The sequence below is a fragment of the Etheostoma cragini genome, chromosome 3, assembly GCF_013103735.1.
Source record: "Etheostoma cragini isolate CJK2018 chromosome 3, CSU_Ecrag_1.0, whole genome shotgun sequence".
NCBI lineage: Eukaryota > Metazoa > Chordata > Actinopteri > Perciformes > Percidae > Etheostoma > Etheostoma cragini.
The window spans coordinates 25320573-25342834 of NC_048409.1; the positions used below are offsets into that span (position 1 = coordinate 25320573).

Consider the following 22262-nt stretch of genomic DNA (forward strand, 5'->3'; position numbering starts at 1 on the left):
AAGAGTGCAAGAGCCACGGAAGCCTATTCCAGCCAATCGGCAACAGGCAGCGATATTTGATTATGGGGGGGGGGCAGCATGTGAATATCCCGGTTGGTCAGTGGCTATCTGTTTGTGAATCTGGGGGGCGGAGCTTCTGAAGGTGTGTGTGTGTGTGTGTGTGTGTGTGTGTTTGGGGGGTTGTATTTGTTTGGCAGTTGAGTTGTATCAACAGTCCTCGAGCAGCATTGCTTACTGCACCTTTAAGCATACAAACGGCTGAGTAGGTTCAGTGTAGGTTACAAACATATTCCCTTTCCTTAACAGTGTATCACCCTAGCTCCATAATGCTCAGATGAGACAATGAGAATTTCATGAACAACACCTCCACTTCTCCTGGCTCCTGCTCCATTCTGACCACACAGAGAGATTGCAATATATCTTCTCAACTCTCTCTCAACAAAAAAAAAGAAGCACATTAAGCAGATTTTCCAGAATCAGTTTGCTAGATGTGTTTTGCTGTTATTATTTGCTTTGCTACTGGTACTGCCAGTCTCCTCATGCACTACTAATTGTGACTCCAAATTAAATTTCTAGAAAACATTCCTACCAAACTTTTGTATTTAAACAAATAGATAGGGTTCATTTCTAAAAGCTGCCTTCCCATATCTGCAGCAATAACTACAACTCCCATGAGACATGCCAATTTCTATATAAGAATTATGTTGTTTGTAGCAACTTGTGTATTTTTAGCAGTCCAAATGTGTTTTATACTATGCAATCATAGTAGAGTATCATTGCTCAGTTAGAAAATTTCTATTTTAATTTTTCCCGTCGATGACATGGGTCACTCTGAACTTTAAGCCAGAAAGGAAACTAAAGTGGTCCAACAAGGCGTGGCAATTTCTTCTCATTGAACCTGCAAAGCACATGAAATACCCTCTGCTGTATTCATATCACAAAACTAACAGCTGTATATTGACTTTTGAGCTTGAAAAACAAGCAACAGTAGTAATCTGTCAAAATCTTCACTTGTAATGTCACACAGCAGGATGTAACTGAACAACAAGCCCATCATGAAGAAACAATTTGAAACAATTTGAATCATTTTGTGTTGTTGTAGGTTTTTTAGACTGAAATGAGAGGATAACACTCTTGTTGGACCCCGGTGGTTAGGTACCCACTGTAGCCACTGTACCCAGGTCCCCACTGTAGCCCCACTGGACCCTAGGTGTAGGGAGGCAACCCTCTCATCGGGTAAACTCCAACGCCAGCCTGCTCCTGTATGTGTTCTGTCTGAGGAAATGTTTTTGCGGATTATTACTAAGTTCCGTCTTATCTTTAATTTTTGTTTTTATGGATTGGAATAAAATATTTCCACCAAAACTTACACTAAAATAGTCCTTCCCTATTTAGCTTTGAATACAACCAATTACATGGTTGCTGCTGTCTGGAAAATGAAAGTTGGCCTTTTTTCTCTTTCCTACTTTTGCTTTCATTTAGTGCGGTCCATAAAAGCAGTCGACTTGCTGATGTCTGTTGCCTAGAAAAAAGTTGGATGAGGGGGACTGCTTTATTTGGGCAATAAAGACCATACTTTTTCACAGGTAAGCAACAATTTTAACAAATAAATAAATGGGAAAAGGATATTTTAAATAGAAAAAGAAATGTAGACTTGGGACGTGTTTTAGTATGTTTAAAGCAATACAGTATTATGTTTGACAATTTTGGAAACAAAGTGAGCACTTTCAGGTCAGATATTGAAACTAGTGAAGATAAAGGAAATGAGGTATGCTGGTGACTACCCTCCCTAATCTAATTTGTTCAGTGTGGTTGACTCTCGAGCCGGTGTGGGAAAATATTTCTGCGAGACCTAAGGAGCCACACAAAATTACACAAAATTACGTTGGGTGCAATTTCACACATACTACACATCCAGGTTTTTTCAGGCTGCATTTGTATGCAGAGACACAACGTAGAACGTTTAGCTTTATCAGGGACTCAGTCATTTCTCCTCAGTCATGCACAGGCTCATGACAACTTACGAGACTTTACCTTTGATAAAGGTGAGTGGAATGCAAATATAGTCTAGTCTGAACTAGTATTATCCCTCTTCTCATTTTAGATCATTCATTTATGCAATTAACTTGTAAACAAACACTAACCATTGTTTTTCTTTGCTTATGGTAAACTCTTGAACTGCGCGTGAATGTCCCCAGTGTGGGATTAATAAAGCTTATCTTATCCTAGTCATGTTTCTAGCAAATTCAATTTCATGTTCAATTCTAAAATCCTATTTTTTCTGTTCAGAATACAGACACATTCAGTTCAGTAAAATACGTTTTCCCCACTAAACTTGTAACATGCTAGTCTTTGGTAGGTTTCTTTTTCCTCTAATAGTATCAGTATCAACAGTCAAAGGAAGAAACCAAAACTGTGGTGTTCCATTCTCAAGATGGCACTGTGCAAACTCTGTAAGTATTAGACAAACTGCTATTATATAATACATTAATTTAACAGTTTAACAGTTTTGCAGATTTCATAAATTATTAAATTAACCATTGACATGCAATGCAATCTGCATCAGGGAGGGGAGCCCTATTTTTGCAATACAAGTTGATTATTGTGAAAATAGAATATGATTAGGATAATAAAATAATAAACCCGCAGTTTTGTTGTGATCTATATGTGATTAAATTGTTTGTAAGGGCCAGTAGGAAGAAAAAAGGGAAAATGGAAATTGGGAGTTACTGAGGTTTTTTTCAGTTTTAGCTGTTTGAGCTTTAAAATATTCCTCCTCTTCTGCAATTGCCTCATTATGCTTTAAATTCTTCACTTGAATTGATATTATCCTCCTCTGTCAGTTACTCTGGTTCTAGTCGGTGTTGTGGTGTTTGCGGTGAGTGGGATCTTTGGAGACCCCCTGTTTGAGTGCCTCAAGGACACTGACTACAGTGAGCTTCTCGACATTGTGGATAAAGGTCTTCCGGCCACTAAAACACCTCGTCATGTTGCAATCATCGGCGGGGGCATCGCTGGACTCACCGCTGCAAAGTTTTTAGAAGATGCCGGACACAAGGTAAAGTAATTTAGAGTGAGGAAATAACTTGACTAACTCCAATTGAAATGTTACCATAAACAGACATTGCCTGAGTGGATAAAGATGATACTTGAAATGTATGCCGTATCCTAAATGAAAGTGTATGTAATATGGTGATTGTGTGAACAACAAGGTGACCATAATAGAAGCCAGTAACCGTATTGGAGGACGTGTGGAGACCTTCAGGAACAATAGAGAAGGCTGGTATGCAGAAGTGGGTGCCATGAGGATCCCTAGCTTTCATAAGTGAGTACAGTTACGACCTGTCAGTCTCTTCTACAGTCTGCTGTGACATGAATGTACTGATAATGTTAAACACACTTTGTTTGATCACCAAATAACTACAGTAACTTAAGACTGAAGTACATACTATAAATCTAGAAGTAGGCATGCTTGTACTTTTACCCTTACATTCCAGAGGAAAGTACTGTACTTTTGAATCCGCTAAGCTTATTGACAGCTGTTCTAAGCGCAAACTTGCTGGATCACAAGTTAGCTGGATCATAATCTATCATACTGAACAATATACTTTCTGGCCTACCTTAGACTGCAATGTAGGTCTATACGGGTCCTGCATGTCCCACAATGTTACAGTGTTCTACAAAGAAAAGATGCCAGTTAAGATAGCTCCATTGAGTAACATCTCACTCAGCCTGACTGAACAAGAGAAATGATCTGCTTTTAACAAACGTTACCATGGCATGCATTTGCATACTGTTTCTAATCAGAAATGAAACAGGTCGGTACAGTGAGGTACATGCTCCTTTTGTTTGCTTGTGTGCCACACACACACACTCACACACAAACACACATACACACACACAAACACACAAACACACAAACGCACACAAACACATACACACGCATACAAACGCACAAGGCACATACTTTATTTTGCTTGTGTGCCACACACACACACACACATACACACATTACAGTACATAAACAATACAGTAGCTAGCAATTGTTATAGATAGCATTTAGCCAACGTTAAATGCAATCTTACAGAAATTGTGACTGAACACAACAAAACATCTAGTAAACATGCTCGTAACATACAGCATAACAAATATGATCACCACTTTATAAACCTGGTATGAATCCAGTAGTGTAGTTGTTTAGGTTGTCTCTCCTCAAAACTGAAACTTACTTAGATGTTACACTGAACATCATCTGACTGTCACTAAAAAAACTCATTAGCCAATGGGGACGCACCCCTGAAAGCCCTGCCCACGCAAGAGGGTCGTGTCAGAAGCAAAGGGATTAAGCCTCCTATGGGGAGAATCTTAGGCTAACAAGCCATCACCTGCCGTTAGCATTCCATTGACTCCCATTCCTTTTGCCATCAATTTGTCAGCAAATAACTTTACATCTGAAGCGTTTCAAGACTCTATTTGCCCAATGTGTATTTCTAAAGAAACACAAAAACGTATGAAATGCTCCATCATCTTGTATCTAGCGTTATGGCCCCGTAGCAGCGTTTTTGTAAAAATACGTTAGGGATTGTGTCATAACCACGCAACTTTCTGTCGCACAGTAGAGCAATTACCGTGTAGTTAGGAAAAGCTTGCAGGCAGTTTCAACTCACATTAGCTGTTTAAGTTGAATTACTAATGTTAACTAGCATTCATAGTGAGAAATAATTAGCCTGAGCCTATGTTGTCTCCTAACACAAACCTATGCTCTTCGTCTCTGCAAGATTCTCAATGACTGAGATTTCTCTTGGCACAGCTACCAGAAGACTTTGAGACAACTTTTCAGACAGGTTGCTCACGTCACATCTACGTCGTCAAGCTCAGTTTGGGGCTGTACAGTACGAAGTCTATGGCTTCGCTGTGTCCATTTCTTATTCGGTCTGTGGTCAAAGCAGCAAACAGTAGCAGAAGGAACTGCAAACAACAACTGACAATTAAGAGACCAATTATTTATAAAGAATTTCTTATAAATAAGTTATACGTTTTACTTTTGAGATGACATTTCTTTTGCTTTATTGAGTGATTTTTGTTTTTTATTTAATGGCCCAAAACTAATTCTATTCTTGCAAACCACAAAACAACATCCAAACAAAGTTGGAACATGTCAACTTGTATTGTTACGTTTACAGCTTGTTGTCACTGGTCTTGCCTAAAACGACTCTCTTATAACAAAAATATGTAATATCTATTTCACAGAATTCTGCTTTCCTTTGCCTCAAAATTACAAATTTCCCTAAACCACTTCATCCAAGATGACATTAACACCTACTATTTGGTAAATGGCGTGCTAGAGAAAACCTATGCCGTGGAAAACAACCCTGGTGTGCTCAACTACAGCTTAAATGAAAGGGAAAGGGGGAAGTCAGCAGCTCAACTCTTCAGTCAGACACTCTGGAAGGTTTGTAAACATTCCACACATTGCTGATATCATTATTATGTCTGCACATAAGTATGTTTTGAATTGCACAAGAATACAAATGTGTTTTTATTGTAATACTTGCACAGGTGAAGGATGACCTGAAGGCAATGGGCTGCAGTGCCATGTTGGATAAATATGATGCATACACAGTGAAGGTAAAGACTGATAATTTTGACTTTTTCACACAGGTCTTAGTTGAAATCTGAATAAAAGATTTCATAGCACACATTTGATTGCGGACAGGAATATCTGGTGAAGGAGGGTAACCTGAGTCGTGATGCCTTGAGGATACAATTATGACTGTCAGTTTCTTCTGTCTGCTGTGAAATGAATGTACTGATAATGTTCAACACACTTTGTAATTTTAGTACCAAAAGTATAATTCTAGAAATACTTTTACTTTTACTTTTACATTACAGAGGGAAGTACTTTACTTTTTAATCCACTAGACTCATTGACAGCTGTTCTAAGCGCAAACTTGACATGGTGATGTACTAGTTAGCTGGATCATAATCTATCATAATGAACAATATACTTACTGGCCTACCTGAGACTGCATTGTAAGTCTATACGGGTCCTGCATGTCCCACAATGTTACAGTGTTCAACAAAGAAAAGATGACAGTTAAGATAGCTCCATTGAGTAAGGCCTCACTTAGCCTGACTGAACAAGAGAAATGATCTGCTTTTTAACAAATGCTATCATGGCATGCATTTGTACATCTTCTCAGAAATGTCACAGGCCAGAACAGTGAGGTACATTCTGTACTTTTGTCTGCTTGTGAGCCACACACAGACACACAAACACACACACACACACACACACACAGTCTTAGTTGAAATCTGAATGAAAGATTTAACAACATACATTTGATTGCCGACAGGAATATCTGGTGAAGGAGGGTAACCTGAGTCGTGGTGCCTTGAGGATGATCGGGGACATCCTGAATGAAAACAGCCTCTTCTACACATCGCTAATAGAGATGTTGTACATACAGTCAGACATCAATGACAACACTGAGTGAGTCATATTTATTTTACCATTTACATTGTGTGTCTGGCAACATGGAGCCTGTGGACCTGGCCTTGTTTGGTTGTCAGAGATAGGGCATCTAAACTCATTTGTGGAGTTAAAAGTCAGTGGGCAGGAATGAGAAAGCTAGTGCATTTTTTTAAGGGCAGGGCTGGCTATTGTTATACGATAGCCATCTTTTTTTCTGGTTCTCTCCTTGCTGTTTTGTTTTATACTTTTTAGAGTTTATGTTTCTTTTTCTGTATGTGTCACAAAATGTATTAATTTTGTCTGATTTCATGTTGTTTTGGACCTCAGGAAGAGTAGCTGATTGTCTAGGTGCTAATGGGGATTAACTAAACTAAATAAAACTAAAGCAAAACATCCATCAGGTGAATAAAAATGTGACTCCAATATGAATGTTGCTCTGTAACTGCTGGATGTGAAAATGTGTAAAAAGGTGTGTAAAAACTGGTTGGAAATGAGGCTGATGAGAGCAATGATACTGAACCAAAACAGGTAAGCTGCTGACCTTAAAAACAAACCTATGCAATAAAAAGGCACTAAAACGCTTTGCAGAGCTGAGGGGAACTGCAGAGTTTGGTGATAATGAATTATGAGTGACACCTTTCACATGACGCACACTCATTTGGACATTGTTAAAGGATAACATCACCCTCAAAATTATAAACTTCTACATCGATTGCTCACCCTGTGATACAATGAAGTTATAGTGCGTACTTTCTGTCGCCCAAATGAGAAATTCTGATGAATGGCAACAAAACTGCTGTTGCATCTACATGACACAAGCCTTCCCTATTTCTGCACGTGCCCCATACTTCCTCCACGTAATTGCTAGTAGCCAAGGAGGATTTTAAAAAAAAAAGATCAACACCATGTTCTTAACATAGCCATGCTGAGAAATACAGAGAGTGTTTTGTGAAGCTGATATTATTAATTAGCTTTGTATCAACTCATTTGTAAATGGCTTGTATCAAAAGTTCATTAAAGGAGACTTCCAATTTTTACGCTAATCTTGATTGCTAAAAATATGCGAGTACAGCCAAACAAGCCAAATCGGTGCACTCAACACGGAGTAGCTGCACCTATGTATATGAGCTCCCACTCAGCTGGCAGTTGTTGGGGCAAGTTTTAGAGTGTCTTTGTGCCTCTTGACAGACACAAAATGCAATTAAAATGTCTGTGGAACATGAACATGGCCCTTATGTAACAACAAGATGCATTTTGGATGCATCCTACCGTGTCTCTATCTTGCAGGTAACTAGCTCTCCCTGCTAGCTGCTAGCTGCTACCTGCTAGCTGTCGTGTGTTCCGTCATGTTACTTTGTGAATCATCACATCACGCAGTAGTTCTGTGTGTATTTGTAACTCATACATTTTGTATGTGATCGATCTGGTGTTCATGCTTTTATCACTGCTCGGCTGGATTATTGTAATTCTTTATATATGGGTCTGCACCAGAAATCTTTAAATCGGCTCCAGCTAGTCCAAAACGCAGCTGCTCGCCTTTTAACTAAAACAAAAAAACATGAACACATAACGCCAGTCCTGGCCTCCCTCCAGTGGCTACCTGTCCGTTACAGGATAGATTTAAAGATTTTATTGCTTGTTTTTAAGGCATTAAATGGTTTAGCGCCATTTTACCTGGCTGATCTTTTATGCCACCATTCTCCAGTCAGAACGCTGAGGTCGTCAAATCAGCTTCTATTGGACGTCCCTAGATCAAGGCTAAAAAATAAGGGCGATAGAGCCTTTGCAGTGGGTGCCCCCACCTTATGGAACAACCTCCCCATGCATGTTAAAGCTGCATAGACTTTACATACGTTTAAATCACTGCTTAAGACGGACCTGTTTGCTGCAGCTTTTAACCCTCGTTAACCTGGATTATAAAGTTTTAAAGTGTTGTTGTTTGTTTCCCTGTGATGTATTTTGGATGGAGGTTTTTTTTTACTTTTGTTATTCATGTATTTGACATTGACCCTGTTCAGCACTTTGGTCAACTGCTGTTGTTTTTAAATGTGCAATAGAAATAAAATTGACATTGACATTGATATGGTGTTGGTGAGTAGAAGGCTCGGCAGTGTTGATTTGATTTTTGATTTGTGTGGTAGCCACGCTATCGTAGAGGTAGCTGCAGCACCTAAAGTTTGCCTGCACTGATTCGGGTCGGGTTTTTTTTCAATTGAAAGTACTTGCATATTTATAGCGATCAAGATTAATGTAAAAATTGGCCGGAATTCTCCTTTAATACAAAAAACGCACTAAAGCTAAAAATCTTGAAATAAAGGTTTGAAAGAAAGGGTGAAATATTCCTTTACTATAAAAAAGATTGTAATTTTATGATGAATTGTGATTGAGAGGTTTTTATTGGGTGCTATTTTTCAGGTACTACGAAGTGACAGATGGTTTTGACCACCTCCCAAAGGCTTTCTATCAGGTGTTAAATGCAACGATCCTCCTCAACTCCAAGGTTAGGCTGATCAATCAAACACACGGCACCAATGTGACAGTAACTTACCAGGACTGGCGTAATCCAGGCGCCCTGACCAACCTAACAGTGGACTATGCCCTGGTGACAGCCACAGCCAAGGCCACCGTCTTCATTGACTTCCAGCCCCCTCTCTCTGGGAATAAGATAGAGGCTCTGCGCTCAGTTCATTATGCCAGCTCCACCAAGGTGATACTCAGCTTCAGGGAGCGCTTCTGGGAGAAAGAGGGTATCAGAGGAGGGAAGAGCATCACAGACCGACCTTCTCGCTTCATCTACTACCCCAGTCACAGCTTCCAGGGTACAGCTGCGGGGGCCCTCCTGGCGTCCTACACCTGCTCTGACGATTCCACCCTCTTCCAAGGGATGAGCGAGGAGGAACTGATGGCCGTTGTCCTGGAGGACTTGGTGAAGATCCACGGAGAGGGCATCAGGCCACAGTTTACAGGGGGGCTGGTAAAGAAGTGGGGATTAGATCCTTACAGTCTGGGAGCCTTTGCCATGTTTACACCCTACCAGCAGGAACACTACGCTAGAGACCTGTTCCAGAGTGAGGGACGGGTGCACTTTGCAGGAGAACACACAGCCTTGCCCCATGGGTGGATTGAAACTGCCATGAAGTCTGCACTCAGGGCAGCTAAACATATTAACAGCCTTACACTTTAGTTGAATGCGATTTATTTTCTTGTGTTCCTCCATTTATAATGTATTCGGTTTAGCAGTACATCTTGTGAACTTGTCACATGTCTTGCCTGTTAAAATGAAATGAAATATTTACTTGTACTTTAACTACTTCACATTTTTATTAACTTTCATTGTCACTATTAATATCCTATCGAGGTCTCTTTCATGATTTTGTTTGTCTCTTAGACTGCTCTGCTTGTTGGTATGTATCAAGACAATGGATATAATCATTTGTTGATTGTGGATACTGGATTCAGGCTGGATTTCCTGTTTATTGATCCCCAGTGGGGAAATTACACGTTACACTCTGCTTTGTTAGTAATCACTTCACACAGGACTGAAATACACACACACATGCTCAAGACCTATTCATGCACAAATGGAGAGATGTCAGAGTGAGTGGGCTGCCAGTGCTGGACCAGGACCCTGAGCGGTTGGGGGGGTACGGTGCCTTGCTCAAGAACAGTGCCTAGGAGGTGAAGTAGCATCTCTCCAGCCACCAATCCACACTCTGTACTTTGGTCTGAACGAGGACTTAAAGTGAATCCTGGTGTATCATTGCCCCTCTGACATGATGTATATTTTTGTTTTATGTGCATATTTATTGATTCAGTTATGTTTTCGGTATTTATTTCCAAATAACAATCAATGTAATCCCAGTGGGGATTTTCAGTACACTAACATTTAAGACAATGAAAAGCAGTAAATCCTCACATTTGAGAAGCTGGACTCAAGTGATTAATTAGTTATTGATATAATTGTCTAATCAATTTAACTCCGGCCTGAATACTAATAGTATTCTGTATATAAGAAGCATTACTAAATATTTGCTTTTGTTTTGCAAAACTCTAATGAATGGAGTTCCTGATGGTACATTTCTGTATGTTTAATTCCATTGCAGCTTTTTATTTTATATTTCAGTTACTTAATTTTACTTTTAGGTTGAGTACAAATATTTGAATAATGTACTTTATTTTAATTGTCAGATGTCTGATACTAAAAGCTTGTGTAAAAAGAATAAAATATACAATTATAAAACTAGCTTCCTCATATATTAACAGACTTCCATTTTGTAGACCCCCCTCCCCCCTCCAGGAACCCATGTGGAAAGAATATTGTTGTATATTAATACTGCCTTTGTCTCATACTGAACTTCATAGTTCAAAAACATGTCATGCAAATGCATCTGCCAAGTGTTTCTACTTGTTCTGAGTAGCCATCTCTTTGACATAATTGCTCTGATGTAAACATTTGATATTGATTTATAATAACTTTACAATAAATCTCACAAAGCCAAGGCCAAACACCCAAGTACTATGCACCACAAGAGATTCCAGACTACACTTAAAACTGACCTAAGGGTTTTTATATATGCATTTCTTTCTTCTATTGTATTAGTAACCAACATCTATTTATTCAAATAAAACTATTAAATATAATTTTGGCTTCCAACGTTTATTTTGTTTTAATAAAATTCTGTAACCCCTTGATGTGTGGTTAAGCCATTTCTTTATTATTCAGCCGTGTTGTTGTGGTTGTCAGTTCAGCGTTCTATCTTTCTCCACCCAATGATTGATGATACTGGAGCAACACAGAAACTGACAAATCCAAACTCGTCACTGAACCCAGATCTGTTGTTGAAACAGACCCGAGTGGGCGCTCGGTTCAACAGTATTCCACATTTTGATTAGTACACGAGGCATGACACACAGGACGGTGAACATGAGCACAGTGTGTTACTTTACTAATGTCACACTACATGACTCCTTAATTCCAACAGGTACATTGTGCTGCCGTTTGCAGCTACAGGCATGCTGTTGTCCCATTTGAACTCATTTTGGACCATTCAAGCACCACCCGTCGAAAGCATGAACAGTAAAAAATAACATGTCCTCCACCCATAATCTTCCATCAACATGTTGGGAATAAAAACATTGCATCAAGGTCACCACACAGTAGTCCAGTTAGAATCTAAAGTCCATTATTAATGACTACCCTTCTGCACCATCTGCGTGAAGCGGTTGGTGATGGACAGGGTGGTGTCGATGAATCGCTCCACACAGCTCACCAGGCACGTCTCTGTCCGGTAGTCCAGCTTCGAGCCCGGACTGTCCACACACTTGTCCCAGCAGACGTCAGTGAAAGTGTGCACCTTGAATGAATAGAAAAGGTTGATTAATAACTGATATATGTAGCCTTTATATTTTCCCTACCATTAAAAGTCTTAGGTGCAGCACCCGAGCCGTTTTTGGTGTTTTTGCTGCAAAAAAGCACCAAAAACAACAGAAAAAAGCATCAATGTAACAAAAAGACTTTTCTCAGATCTAATGACTGTAGTTGGATTTCTTTAGTAAGCTTTATCTATAAGATTTTTGAGTGTTATGTATTATCTTATCTAGTTGTAGACACACCTATGAGGATAATAATGGTATGATGATGATGATGATGCAATGACGAATTGCATTTTTATTTTTTTTAAACATCACATTTTCTTAAGATAGACCCTTAAACCACTCCACTAAATATGAATATAATATATAAATATGGGCACCTAAGTATTCAATAAATCCAGGGAAAAAACTGTATATATAATTCTTACATAATGAATGAGTCTGGTTATTTTGAACAGATGGCAGAAACAAACTTTTCAGACAACATGATTATTATGATTATGGTTGGATGAATCATGTGACTGGGCCTAGAGCCCAACCGATACCAGTACTGACATTTCAGCCAATATTTGTTACCATAATTTTGTAGTAAAAAAACAGTTTTAAGAACTAACAAAAAGCAACCATTCACAAAAGCTAGCAACATAATTATTTGTATTAACTTTTTCCCCTTGCTTGTCAGGTTATTATGAAATAATCCAAATCATTTTAACTGTAGGCTATATGTTTTATGGAAAGTGGAGCTTGTAGAACGCATCAAATTATACTTTAGACCTGACCAGAGGGATTATTAACCTCATAGAAAGTTATTTTCTTTTCACATCTGAAAGACTTCTATTCTCCTTGACTGTAACATTAGTCATGATACACATTAAAATTACAACTGGGCGATATACAGGAAATCAAATACCACAATATTCTTGACAAATTCTTTGCTGTCGATATTGTGAAGATATTGAATGGTTGACTATATATATATATATATATATAACCTTTTTGATAACTTTTCTCCAGAAATGATTTAATGACTTAGTGGGTAAAAGGTAAATAACTGCTAGAACAGTCTGGTAAATTCAGAAAATGACATCACTTTACCGTAAAAGCCGGTAAGACAACAATTACTTACCATATTACGATATACCCTAAGACAATATCTAGTCTCATATCGCGATATCAATACATCGATATATTGCCCAGTCCTAATTAAAATGGTAAATGAATGACCACCAGTTAAAAGAAACAGCTTTTCTGATGAATGGTAAAAGTAGTTGTATGCTTCCTTTATCACTAATCGGACCTATACTGTTACTAGCCTACATGTCAAACATTTTTTAACTAGATGGTGAATTTAAAATGCAAAATCTACACTTGGTGACGTTAGAGATATTACACCTTGAATCTTTTTATTTGTTGTGATGATGGTATCTGAGCAGTGCGATCAGTTCAATCTGAATCAATAACAAGCTGACCGGAACAATCTAATACAGACATGTATCCTATCGCTTCTGTGTCAAAATAAAAACTAGGTACTAAAGCTTGACTTGGAAGACCTTTCAGGAAAGTTTCTCTAAAAGAGAGTGGCTCATTTTCCCGAATGGGGCCTCACCGTCACCGCTGAATGCTAAAGACTGATTAGCATGGTTAGCATACACACCTGGGCCTGGAACTGCGCTTTCTGCTGCTCTATCGCGATCATACGCTGAAGCTCCGTGGCCTCTGCTTTATCGGACGCACTGAAATTATCAAAACTGTCCATTGCGTTATTAAATAGTTACAGAACTTCTCTGTAATCTCGTTGACAAGGTGCTGAGATGAGATGACCTTCTGTCTTCTTCCTATTGAGGTTTATTGGCGGTTAGCAAACAACGAAATAATGCATTACTGCCACCTACTGGTATGGAGTGGGAGTCGGATCATCTAAAATGCCACATAAAAAAAAAAAAAGATAATACAATGATGATAAATGAAAATAAAAATAAAATTAAATAGTTTCCTTCATATTAATTGTCTAAAATACAGAACTAGTACTCGATAACACTCATTTCTTGACTTCTTTTGTAGAATAGTAGACTGTGCTTTTATCTGTGTGATAATAATAATGTTGATGATGTTTAGGCCTACTTTATTCCGCAAGGGGAAATTACAATTTAGACTGTGTTGTTGTTACACACAGGCCTGAATCACACACACATGCTCAGTACCTATGCACTAATGGAGAGATGTCAGAGTGGGTGTACCAGTGTACAGCAGTGGTTCCTTCTAATTCAGTTAAATTCAGTTTTATTTATGGTATCAATTCATAATTATAGTTATCTCGAGACACTTTACACTTTATAGTGTCTTCTTGTGTCATTTGTGTTAAATGTGACGCAAGAAGCGACGCTAACAATGATATATTTTGTTTCACAGGAGCTGCATTAAACCACAGACTGTATATTTAGTAACGTCTATGATCAAAACACAAAGATAAGACCCAAAATATTCAAAAGCACGTTTTCCCTTTCAAATTATTTATTAATTCACAATGTAAACATAATTTTGATTCAGTATTTATATTTTACTGCTTAGTCAACGTTTTCTGTTGATTCTTTTTTTTTTTTCATTTACCATCTTGTTCCCCTTATATGTACATATTTGAATGCATAATCACACATAATGCAGGCTAGGCATTTTTTTATATAGGCTACATGTATAATAGCCAAATGTTCATGTTGTTCAGCTTTGTTGTTGTTTGTAGCTTAATGTCTATTTCTGTGTGGCTACTTTGAGAGCAAAAAAACAAACAACGTCAAAGTCCTTACAGTAGTACACACTCCCTTCGCCGTTGGAACTGATTCTGATTCTAATCTGAGTTGAAACCGAGTTGCTGATCTTCTCAAAAAGAGTTGCAGATCTTCTCAAACATTAAACATCTTTGTTCCGCTGACTGACAACATCTACATCCGGGTAACTCTCCTGGTGACCTTCATTATCATGGCGGCTATTATCAGGTTGGGTTCTGTGTGTCGTAGAGGATTCAAACGTGGGTATTTCTGTCTGTTTTCAGTGTTTCTGTCTTTTATTTTGAAAATATGTGCAAACTTAAGTGTAAAAGCGGAGCGGTTCGACAGATGGGAGGTCGAATAATAGTTGTGAACGAGCAAAGCAGAGGTGTGGCAGAGACTAGGTTACTACTTTCAAGTTCACGACTTTAGTTAACAAGCCAGTCAGTGGACGTACCATCCCTGGTAACGTTAATTAGCTAGCTAATGGGCGAGTAACATTAATTCTCTAACGCCGTGAACATTGAAGTGCACTGAGAAGGTATTGAGATTTGCTACCGTGGTTATGGTACCATGACGTTTTAACTCGCACGAGAGACGCAGAATTGTATGCCAAACTCTAGTCAGAAGCTTATGAAATTAAAATGAACACACATAATGACAAAAATACATACCAGATAAAACGTTCCAACAGATATTTTTGAAGATAACAACACTCCGTTTTTAATTCGGCATGCATACATTTTACCAAAGAGCTCAGCATCTAATCTATTTTTGTAAAGGTTCATGTTAGTTTAAGACTGCTTTCTGTCGCCCTCCTTTGACTGTTTTGGTCAACTGTAAAATATTTATTTATTTTTTTACCCATAGTTTATCGCTGCTTCAGTGCGAACAAATGCCATCCTTTTAAAAGAAAAATCCATTGCCATCCAGCAGAAATTATAAATCAGATATTATTATTTATGCTAATTTTAAGGTTGTATTTGTAAAACAAAAATTGTTTTGAACATGAAGGACCTAAGGTTTAATGTTGCTAAGAATTTTTTTTAAACACTTTAAAGAAAGAAAAAAAGACACTTAACATTAATATTTAGCATAGGGGGAAAAATGGGATTGACACTAACTTAATTTGTAATACATCATATGTTAGTGACAGAACAGAGAAGAATATGCTGTTAACATAATTGTCCTTCATCTTTTGCCTTAAAACTTACAGTACGTTGCATGCTGAGTAGTCTTGCATTGCCAGACCTATCTCCACAGTGCTGCGCACTAAAGTTTTATTTTGTGGTTTACAGTTCATTCTGTGAGTAAATTTCATCATATGTGCCCATTTAGGAATATAATTGTTTGTCTTTTCTCTTCAGCTCTGTTCTACCAAAGCACTCTGTTGGCCAGGCCGCTGGTTGTACCACACAAATACCAGGAGCAGTCCTACCAGCTGACCGCGAGGATTCATGCGTCCCAGGCTCTGTACGGTCAGTGTTGACAAATGGAAGTAATCAGTAGTACATACAGTAAATAGGCTACAGCGAGTATACAGAAAAACAGGAAAACCTTATTCTATTTAGCAAACCAACAGTGTGACATACCACAGCCCCGGAACCACATGTGACACAGTTTTAACAAGTAAACATTATAAGCTACACTTTTCCCACCAAACTATTGTAAATGATGTTTCATTAAATCAAGTAATGCTCAGTCAAAGTATCATAAAACAATACATAGTGTGATACATGTGATATGATAAAATGGTCAAAGTCCAGCTGACTATACTCTGGTTGCAGAGAATGGACAAATAGAAATACAAATGAACAGGAAAGGGAGTCTGATTTGTGTCAGACAGGATCATTTTGATTAGATTTTTCAATCATGCCGATTGATTCAGTTTAGTGTCTTTTTAGGTGTATGTTTGTGTGTGTGTGTGTGTCTGTGTGTGTGTGCCTTCCAGTTTGCAGGGAGCAAATGTCAGGTTTGACATGAAAGCTGGTGGTCATTATTATTATCAACCATAAATGCCAGAGTGGTAGCAGTATTTTGACACCAGGTTCATGTAAGATCTGCTCAGTGCAAGCAGGTTTCGCCCACTGTGGCCCACTATTCAGGTTAGTGGGTCATTTACAGAATGACTAAAGGGTGGAGTAGGCCTGCACGATTTGGGCAAAAATAGGAATCACAATTTTTCGCTTAGAATCGATATCACTATTCTCTGCCACAGAATACTTTAATTCTCATTTAATTTTACGAGCTGACTGCATCACAAATGCTACTACCTCTTCTTCTGTGAGTGTTAAACATAGATTGTATAAAATAGGTTTTAAAGCGCTCCCAAGCGCTGCAGTGCTCTCCCTTCTCTTCATCAAAGCCTGTGTGTTTACAGGCTTGTGGTCATACGCAAAGTGATATAGGTGCCAGAAAAAATATGGTTGGTACCGCCCCTTTGTTTTTTTTGTCATGGTTCATGTGTGCAATCAACATTACACTTTGTGAGAAAACAACGGTGGCAGTTTTGTGCCTTCACCTGCAAAATATTACTGAAAGAGACGACAACAACTATTAAAAAAATAAAAATAAAACAGTCCAAATGTATTCAAATAGCACTTTACAGCAACCAGCAGGTCATGCTTCATATCAGGAACCAAAAAATAACACAGAATACACAAAAATGATGCATATAACACAGTACAATCAGAAAAGGTTACAAAGAAACAGGAGAGTGAAATTGTCACACCACTACTATGTGTTTAAAAGCCAGCCTGAAAAAATAGGTTTTTAGTTTAGACCTAAAAAGAGCCACATCTTTTATCTCTCGAATATCAGCTTGTTCTAGAGTAACTTGTTCCAGAGTTTCGGGGCAGCAACTGTTGACTAAAAATGACACGGCTGCATGGTGCCATTTAGTCTGGAGTCTTGCTCACATGTCTGTGCTCAGGGGCCAATTGTCTCATGACCCTTCCATGGATGGCAATGGCTTCATATTTACACTACAGACAACAGAAGAGGTACTATTGACCTTCTCACTTAACACTCGGCAACAAGGTGCATTTCCCAAAAATGTGTGTTTAGATCAGAACTCTCGAGTGTCATCGAGCCAGGTAAACAGAATTATGTCTAGCTCTTTGTTTGGGGACAGCTGTGTTTACTTTTACCATGCAGAGAAGTAAGTCTGTTGTCTCTCTTGCTCTACAGCGGGCTCCGGCTCCAAAGCCGCCTCTCTGCACTGGACAGCAGAGCGAGTGCTGAGCATCATGCTTCTGGCCATGGGACCTGCAGCCTATCTCAACCCCTGTCCTGTCATTGACTACTCCTTGGCTGCTGCCCTGACCCTGCATGGACACTGGTAAGATGGCCAAACACTGATCTGAACCCTGAGGATGGAGGCTTTGTATCAGCGAGTAGGAATATAACCGAATGAAAATTTAACCTCACGGTTATTGTGACCAAAATTATTACTGTTTTCTGTATTATCACAGCATTTTTTAAAGTGTGTTCAATATACAAATTGCCCTAACAACCTAAATATTAACACGTGGCTGCACAAGTAATATTAAGCAATCTGCACATCTATCAGCTATGCAATAAGAAACACAGCAACAGCAATTTTACCGAGGCGTAATATTACATACGTTCTGGGCTACCCACATCACTTCAACAAAGAAAAGGTAAAGAAAACAGTCTGCTGCTACTTTCTGTCCCCTTCTCCTGTCTGAGCGCAGTGCGCCGGCTACTTCAGGTGCCTCGGATGAACCTGAGAAGGGAGAAACCCAGGGTTTCCACAACGTGGTAATCCTCCAAGATTATGAGGATATTTTAAACGAAAAGGTTAATTGTGAGTGTCAACATTTCTACCGTGGTTTACACCGGTAATCGTTACATCCCTGCGTGTGGACATACAAAGGTTTCATATTCATATCCATATTCAAGTTTAAACAAGTCGTTTATTTCATCCATAAAAATGGAAATGAATGTGCTCAGACTCACCATCATACCCATAAAAACTAGAGAATAAATAAATATAATACCACAAAAACAGTACAATATTATACATAAATCCAAAAAAAGAATTAAATAAAAACTTATAAAAATGTCCGTTTAAAGTGCTTGTTGTGCTGTCTAATAGCCTGAGGTATAAAAGAAAGAGCATAAGGCTTAGTTTGGGTCACAGGAGGTCTTAGTCCACCACCACGCTCTATGACCCTGCCAGTCAGATGATCAGGAAGACGGTGACCTGGGTCCCTGTTCATTTTTCGGTCATTTTCACCAGAGGATCGTTCTATACCTGATCCACTGTATTTAATTCTCCCATTTTCCCAGCCCTTTTAGTCACTCTATCAATCGTGGCCTTCTCAGTTACCCCAGCAACCCTGTTTTTATCTCATTTTGACAGTAACAATAGCAATCATTTTTGATCAACCCAATGAGCGCTGTGTTGTCAGCAAATTTAACAACCTGACAGCTTGCCTGCTTTGGACGGATAATGTCTCTGTAATGATGCTTTTATTGTCCTATTTTTAATATGACATTTAACACATTGAATCAGCAACATAAATTCCATTTCTAACCCACAGCTTTCAAATTATAGCGTTACATCCTGTTTACTTGGTAACCACATGGCAAGGCAAAGGTATTCCTCTGGTCAGTTTGTGGCTAAAAGGAGGCCAGGCTATTTCCTCTTCTGGTGGTAGTTCATGTGTAATTATTTTTTTTTTTTTAAAGCAACACAGATCCAGCCTTCAATGAAGGCTCTATGCTGTGTTTAAAGCACAACTATGTGCGAACTTACAAACCGAATTTACAGGGGGGAAATAACAGATATTGTGGCCAATAAAGTGGATTTTTGGGGACTGTGGACTGATATGACTATGCAAAGGTACTTAGAAGGCTGCTTTCTTAAACAAAACTTTTACTCAAGCGTATTTAATATTAAAAATTATGCATAAAGTGTACTGTATGTCAACCAATTCTAGAAATGAACAAAGAAAATAAAACAAATCGCAAAATAACATACTGTAAGTTCTGTATTTGTCAGTGCTGACCTAGAACTACATAATGACAATTTCTAAATTACCCTAAGCATCGTTTCCTACATGTTCTGAAAAAAAAAAACGTATCTGTGCATATTGGACAACTTATATCAGCACACCAATATAGATGTCTTAGTGTTGTTGTGTTGTTTTTGTTGAAACTGTTGTAGAGCGGTAAAGTTGATCAACTTTGTCATTTTGGGGGCTAATAGGTTTCAAAACAAAAAATATCCACCCTGCTCACATCAATGAGGCGAGACTGGGTAATACAATTTACCAATACCACAAACTTAAATATAAAAGAATTTGACTGCCTGCCAGACTTCCCTTATCCCGGGAAAAAGCAAACGTGGCAGGTGAACTCCTTCATGTGAGGTCCATAGGGAGTTGTAGTCCAGTGCATATGAGGTATTAATTTGACTTCAGCATTCGAGTCAAATACAATCCTCTTTTGTAGTCATACACCAGCAGATTAAGGATGGTTCAAAGAACTTTCATTCATATTCCCCAAAAGCTCTTGGTCTGTAAACCACAAAGCTATTTCCCAAAGTCTCTTGGGGTGGAGGGGAGAGGATTCAGCCATCTCGCCGTAGCTGTCGGCCGTTATTAATGCAGCGTTGGCTTTGGCTTAGCGTCACCGCGATGTGTTCTTCCATCAGTTAGAGAGCCGCCTAAACAACATGGCAGGTGTAGGCTATAAATCCCAGTCATGAGTAGGGATAAGTCTTATTAAGCAACGGCTTTCAACACAAGTGCGTATTTCAAAGGGTCAAGCCACGTCCTCTTTGACCTAAAGCACTTGGACGACTGCTCTGATGTCGTTAGGTGTCATTGGCATAAGAACGTTGGAAAGTCTAGTCTTTTCTGCCGGGACTGGGGATAAGCATAGTCTGCGCCTAACAGGATTTTTGTAGCACTATTGAATGTTGGAAGTAGCCTTCAATAAGACATTAAGCTTTTTGAATTAGGGTGGTAGGAGCCTGGCCTATTTATCAGTCAAGCTTCAAAAGAAAACGTTTTTTATTTTTTTTTAATAAAGTTGAAGGTACAAGCATATGTCCATAAAAATGGAAAGTGAGAAGTTATGAGTCCCAAAGTGCATTTTGGCACAGCACGTCTGAATTTAAGCAATGTTAGGTTGTTTCTTGTTGCCCCTCCATCCTCCTCATCCCGTCCCCTCCTCGCTCTAAAAACACCTTTTTTGTGTTTTTGTCTTGTAGGGGTCTGGGACAGGTGGTTACAGACTACGTTCATGGGGACACAAAGATCAAGATTGCCAATGCAGGCCTCTTCCTCCTGTCCACGGTCACCTTCGCTGGTCTTTGCTTCTTCAACTACAACGACGTGGGAATCTGCAAAGCCATTGCACTGCTCTGGAGCAAATAAAGAATAAATATGGACTGGGAAGCTTGGGAGGACCTTGACACTGGGATGTGAGCAATCTCTCCCCGGCTATTTGTAAAAGTTCAAGGTGTTCTATGTAAATTCTTATCAATACATAAGGGTGTAATCAATGTCTATCAATTCAAGCGTGGTCAACTAAACAAAGTGACATCCATTTGCACATCTTAGCTTCAGTTTGTGTTCAATGTAGACTTTTATTTATTCTACATCAGCCTGTAGGCCAGTTAACACAAATGCCACGACCAATTCTACAAATAAGAGCTGTCATGTATCTTGGCATGTGATCGTTATCTTTAATGGGGACATACGTGTTCAACAAGATAGCTATGACTTCTATTAAGTCTTACAGAATAGCGCAGTTTGACATGTAGTTCATTTTTCTTCCTGTTTAGGTCCTTTTTGTGGCCGATTCCTTAAATGTATTTTATTTCAATCACAATGTGTTACATACTAACCTTTGCTCATAAACCCAACCAAAATACCCGGTTAGCACTACAGATGGGAGCTGTATTTGTATGTATGTTCACGTCCGTCTCCACACAAACCCCCGTGTACGAAGGATCACAACATCCCCCTATTGTGTCTATTAGAGCAGACTGCAATTGCTTTTGTTGGCCTGTTTAATCCAGGAATGTTAATTAAATGGAAGGTAGGCGAGATTTGAAGAGCATCAGCAATAAACCTACCTGTTCACGGCGGCAAATGCAGTCTGGTAGCCTACAAGCTCTCGTCAGCCAACAGTGTATAATCCACAGCAGGGTCTGAAATTAAAAGCTGTAAAATATCGTCCTCTGCCGATAAATGCTCATTCCGACGGTAACATCAACGCCTCTGTACCATTAAGTTGTTTCATGTATACATTCTAAACTTTCCTCTGTGTGAGTGAGCAAACGGCAAGAAAAAAAGGACACATTTTGAAAATATCAATTAAAAAAAAAATAACATTTATTTAGGCCATATATACATTGACAGTTTTTTGTAAGTTTATTACATCTTGGCAAAAACTTCAATTCATTATGGCTGGCCAATTAAAACGGATATATAACCTTGTAACATTTAGTCCTCGCATATAATTGGTATACACACAGCCCTTGCATGAAGCTATTAATACCAGTATCGATGTTTGTGCTCCAGGAATGAGCATTACAGGTTCCTTTAATCGCTGTAAATTCTGGATTCAATCTGTCACAATGCTAATGCAGTAAATGTTTGAGAGCTTACAAA

General features: G+C 38.8%; 3 protein-coding genes across 4 annotated transcripts; 2 read left to right on the forward strand and 1 right to left on the reverse strand.

Moving 5' to 3' along the window:
• Nucleotides 1–1476: 1476 nt before the first annotated feature.
• Nucleotides 1477–10153, forward strand: il4i1 (interleukin 4 induced 1). 2 transcript variants are annotated; one of them, XM_034867905.1, is made up of 8 exons: nucleotides 1477–1586; nucleotides 2360–2453; nucleotides 2844–3058; nucleotides 3213–3325; nucleotides 5251–5452; nucleotides 5560–5628; nucleotides 6357–6493; nucleotides 8891–10153. In XM_034867905.1, the coding sequence occupies exons 2-8, from the start codon at nucleotides 2435–2437 to the stop codon at nucleotides 9657–9659; spliced, it is 1524 nt and encodes a 507-aa protein (XP_034723796.1). In that variant the 5' UTR covers nucleotides 1477–1586; nucleotides 2360–2434; the 3' UTR covers nucleotides 9660–10153. The 2 variants fall into 2 exon arrangements, with proteins under 2 accessions (XP_034723796.1, XP_034723795.1); XM_034867904.1 differs by lacking the exon at nucleotides 1477–1586 and adding an exon at nucleotides 1744–2045.
• A 1240-nt stretch (nucleotides 10154–11393) lies between these two features.
• Nucleotides 11394–13735, reverse strand: timm8b (translocase of inner mitochondrial membrane 8 homolog B (yeast)). Its single transcript, XM_034867835.1, has 2 exons — nucleotides 13503–13735; nucleotides 11394–11829 (listed from the first exon to the last, which is right to left on the reverse strand). Exons 1-2 carry the CDS (start codon nucleotides 13602–13604, stop codon nucleotides 11662–11664), a joined length of 270 nt encoding a protein of 89 aa, XP_034723726.1. The 5' UTR covers nucleotides 13605–13735; the 3' UTR covers nucleotides 11394–11661.
• A 1012-nt stretch (nucleotides 13736–14747) lies between these two features.
• Nucleotides 14748–22262, forward strand: sdhdb (succinate dehydrogenase complex, subunit D, integral membrane protein b). Its single transcript, XM_034867511.1, has 4 exons — nucleotides 14748–14870; nucleotides 15978–16088; nucleotides 17800–17950; nucleotides 20855–22262. Exons 1-4 carry the CDS (start codon nucleotides 14822–14824, stop codon nucleotides 21018–21020), a joined length of 477 nt encoding a protein of 158 aa, XP_034723402.1. The 5' UTR covers nucleotides 14748–14821; the 3' UTR covers nucleotides 21021–22262.

Excerpts from the sequence above, each read along its gene's own strand:
- il4i1 (XM_034867904.1), top strand. The coding sequence starts at position 2,001 with ATGCACAGGCTCATGACAACTTACGAGACTTTACCTTTGATAAAG. Across the intron at positions 2,454-2,843 it reads GATGGCACTGTGCAAACTCT|TTACTCTGGTTCTAGTCGGT; the intron begins GTAAGTATTAGA and ends CTCCTCTGTCAG. Across the intron at positions 5,629-6,356 it reads ATGATGCATACACAGTGAAG|GAATATCTGGTGAAGGAGGG; the intron begins GTAAAGACTGAT and ends GATTGCCGACAG.
- timm8b (XM_034867835.1), bottom strand. The coding sequence starts at position 13,604 with ATGGACAGTTTTGATAATTTCAGTGCGTCCGATAAAGCAGAGGCCACG. Across the intron at positions 11,830-13,502 it reads AAGCGCAGTTCCAGGCCCAG|GTGCACACTTTCACTGACGT; the intron begins GTGTGTATGCTA and ends TATTCATTCAAG.
- sdhdb (XM_034867511.1), top strand. The coding sequence starts at position 14,822 with ATGGCGGCTATTATCAGGTTGGGTTCTGTGTGTCGTAGAGGATTCAAA. Across the intron at positions 16,089-17,799 it reads TGCGTCCCAGGCTCTGTACG|CGGGCTCCGGCTCCAAAGCC; the intron begins GTCAGTGTTGAC and ends CTTGCTCTACAG. Across the intron at positions 17,951-20,854 it reads CTGACCCTGCATGGACACTG|GGGTCTGGGACAGGTGGTTA; the intron begins GTAAGATGGCCA and ends TTTGTCTTGTAG.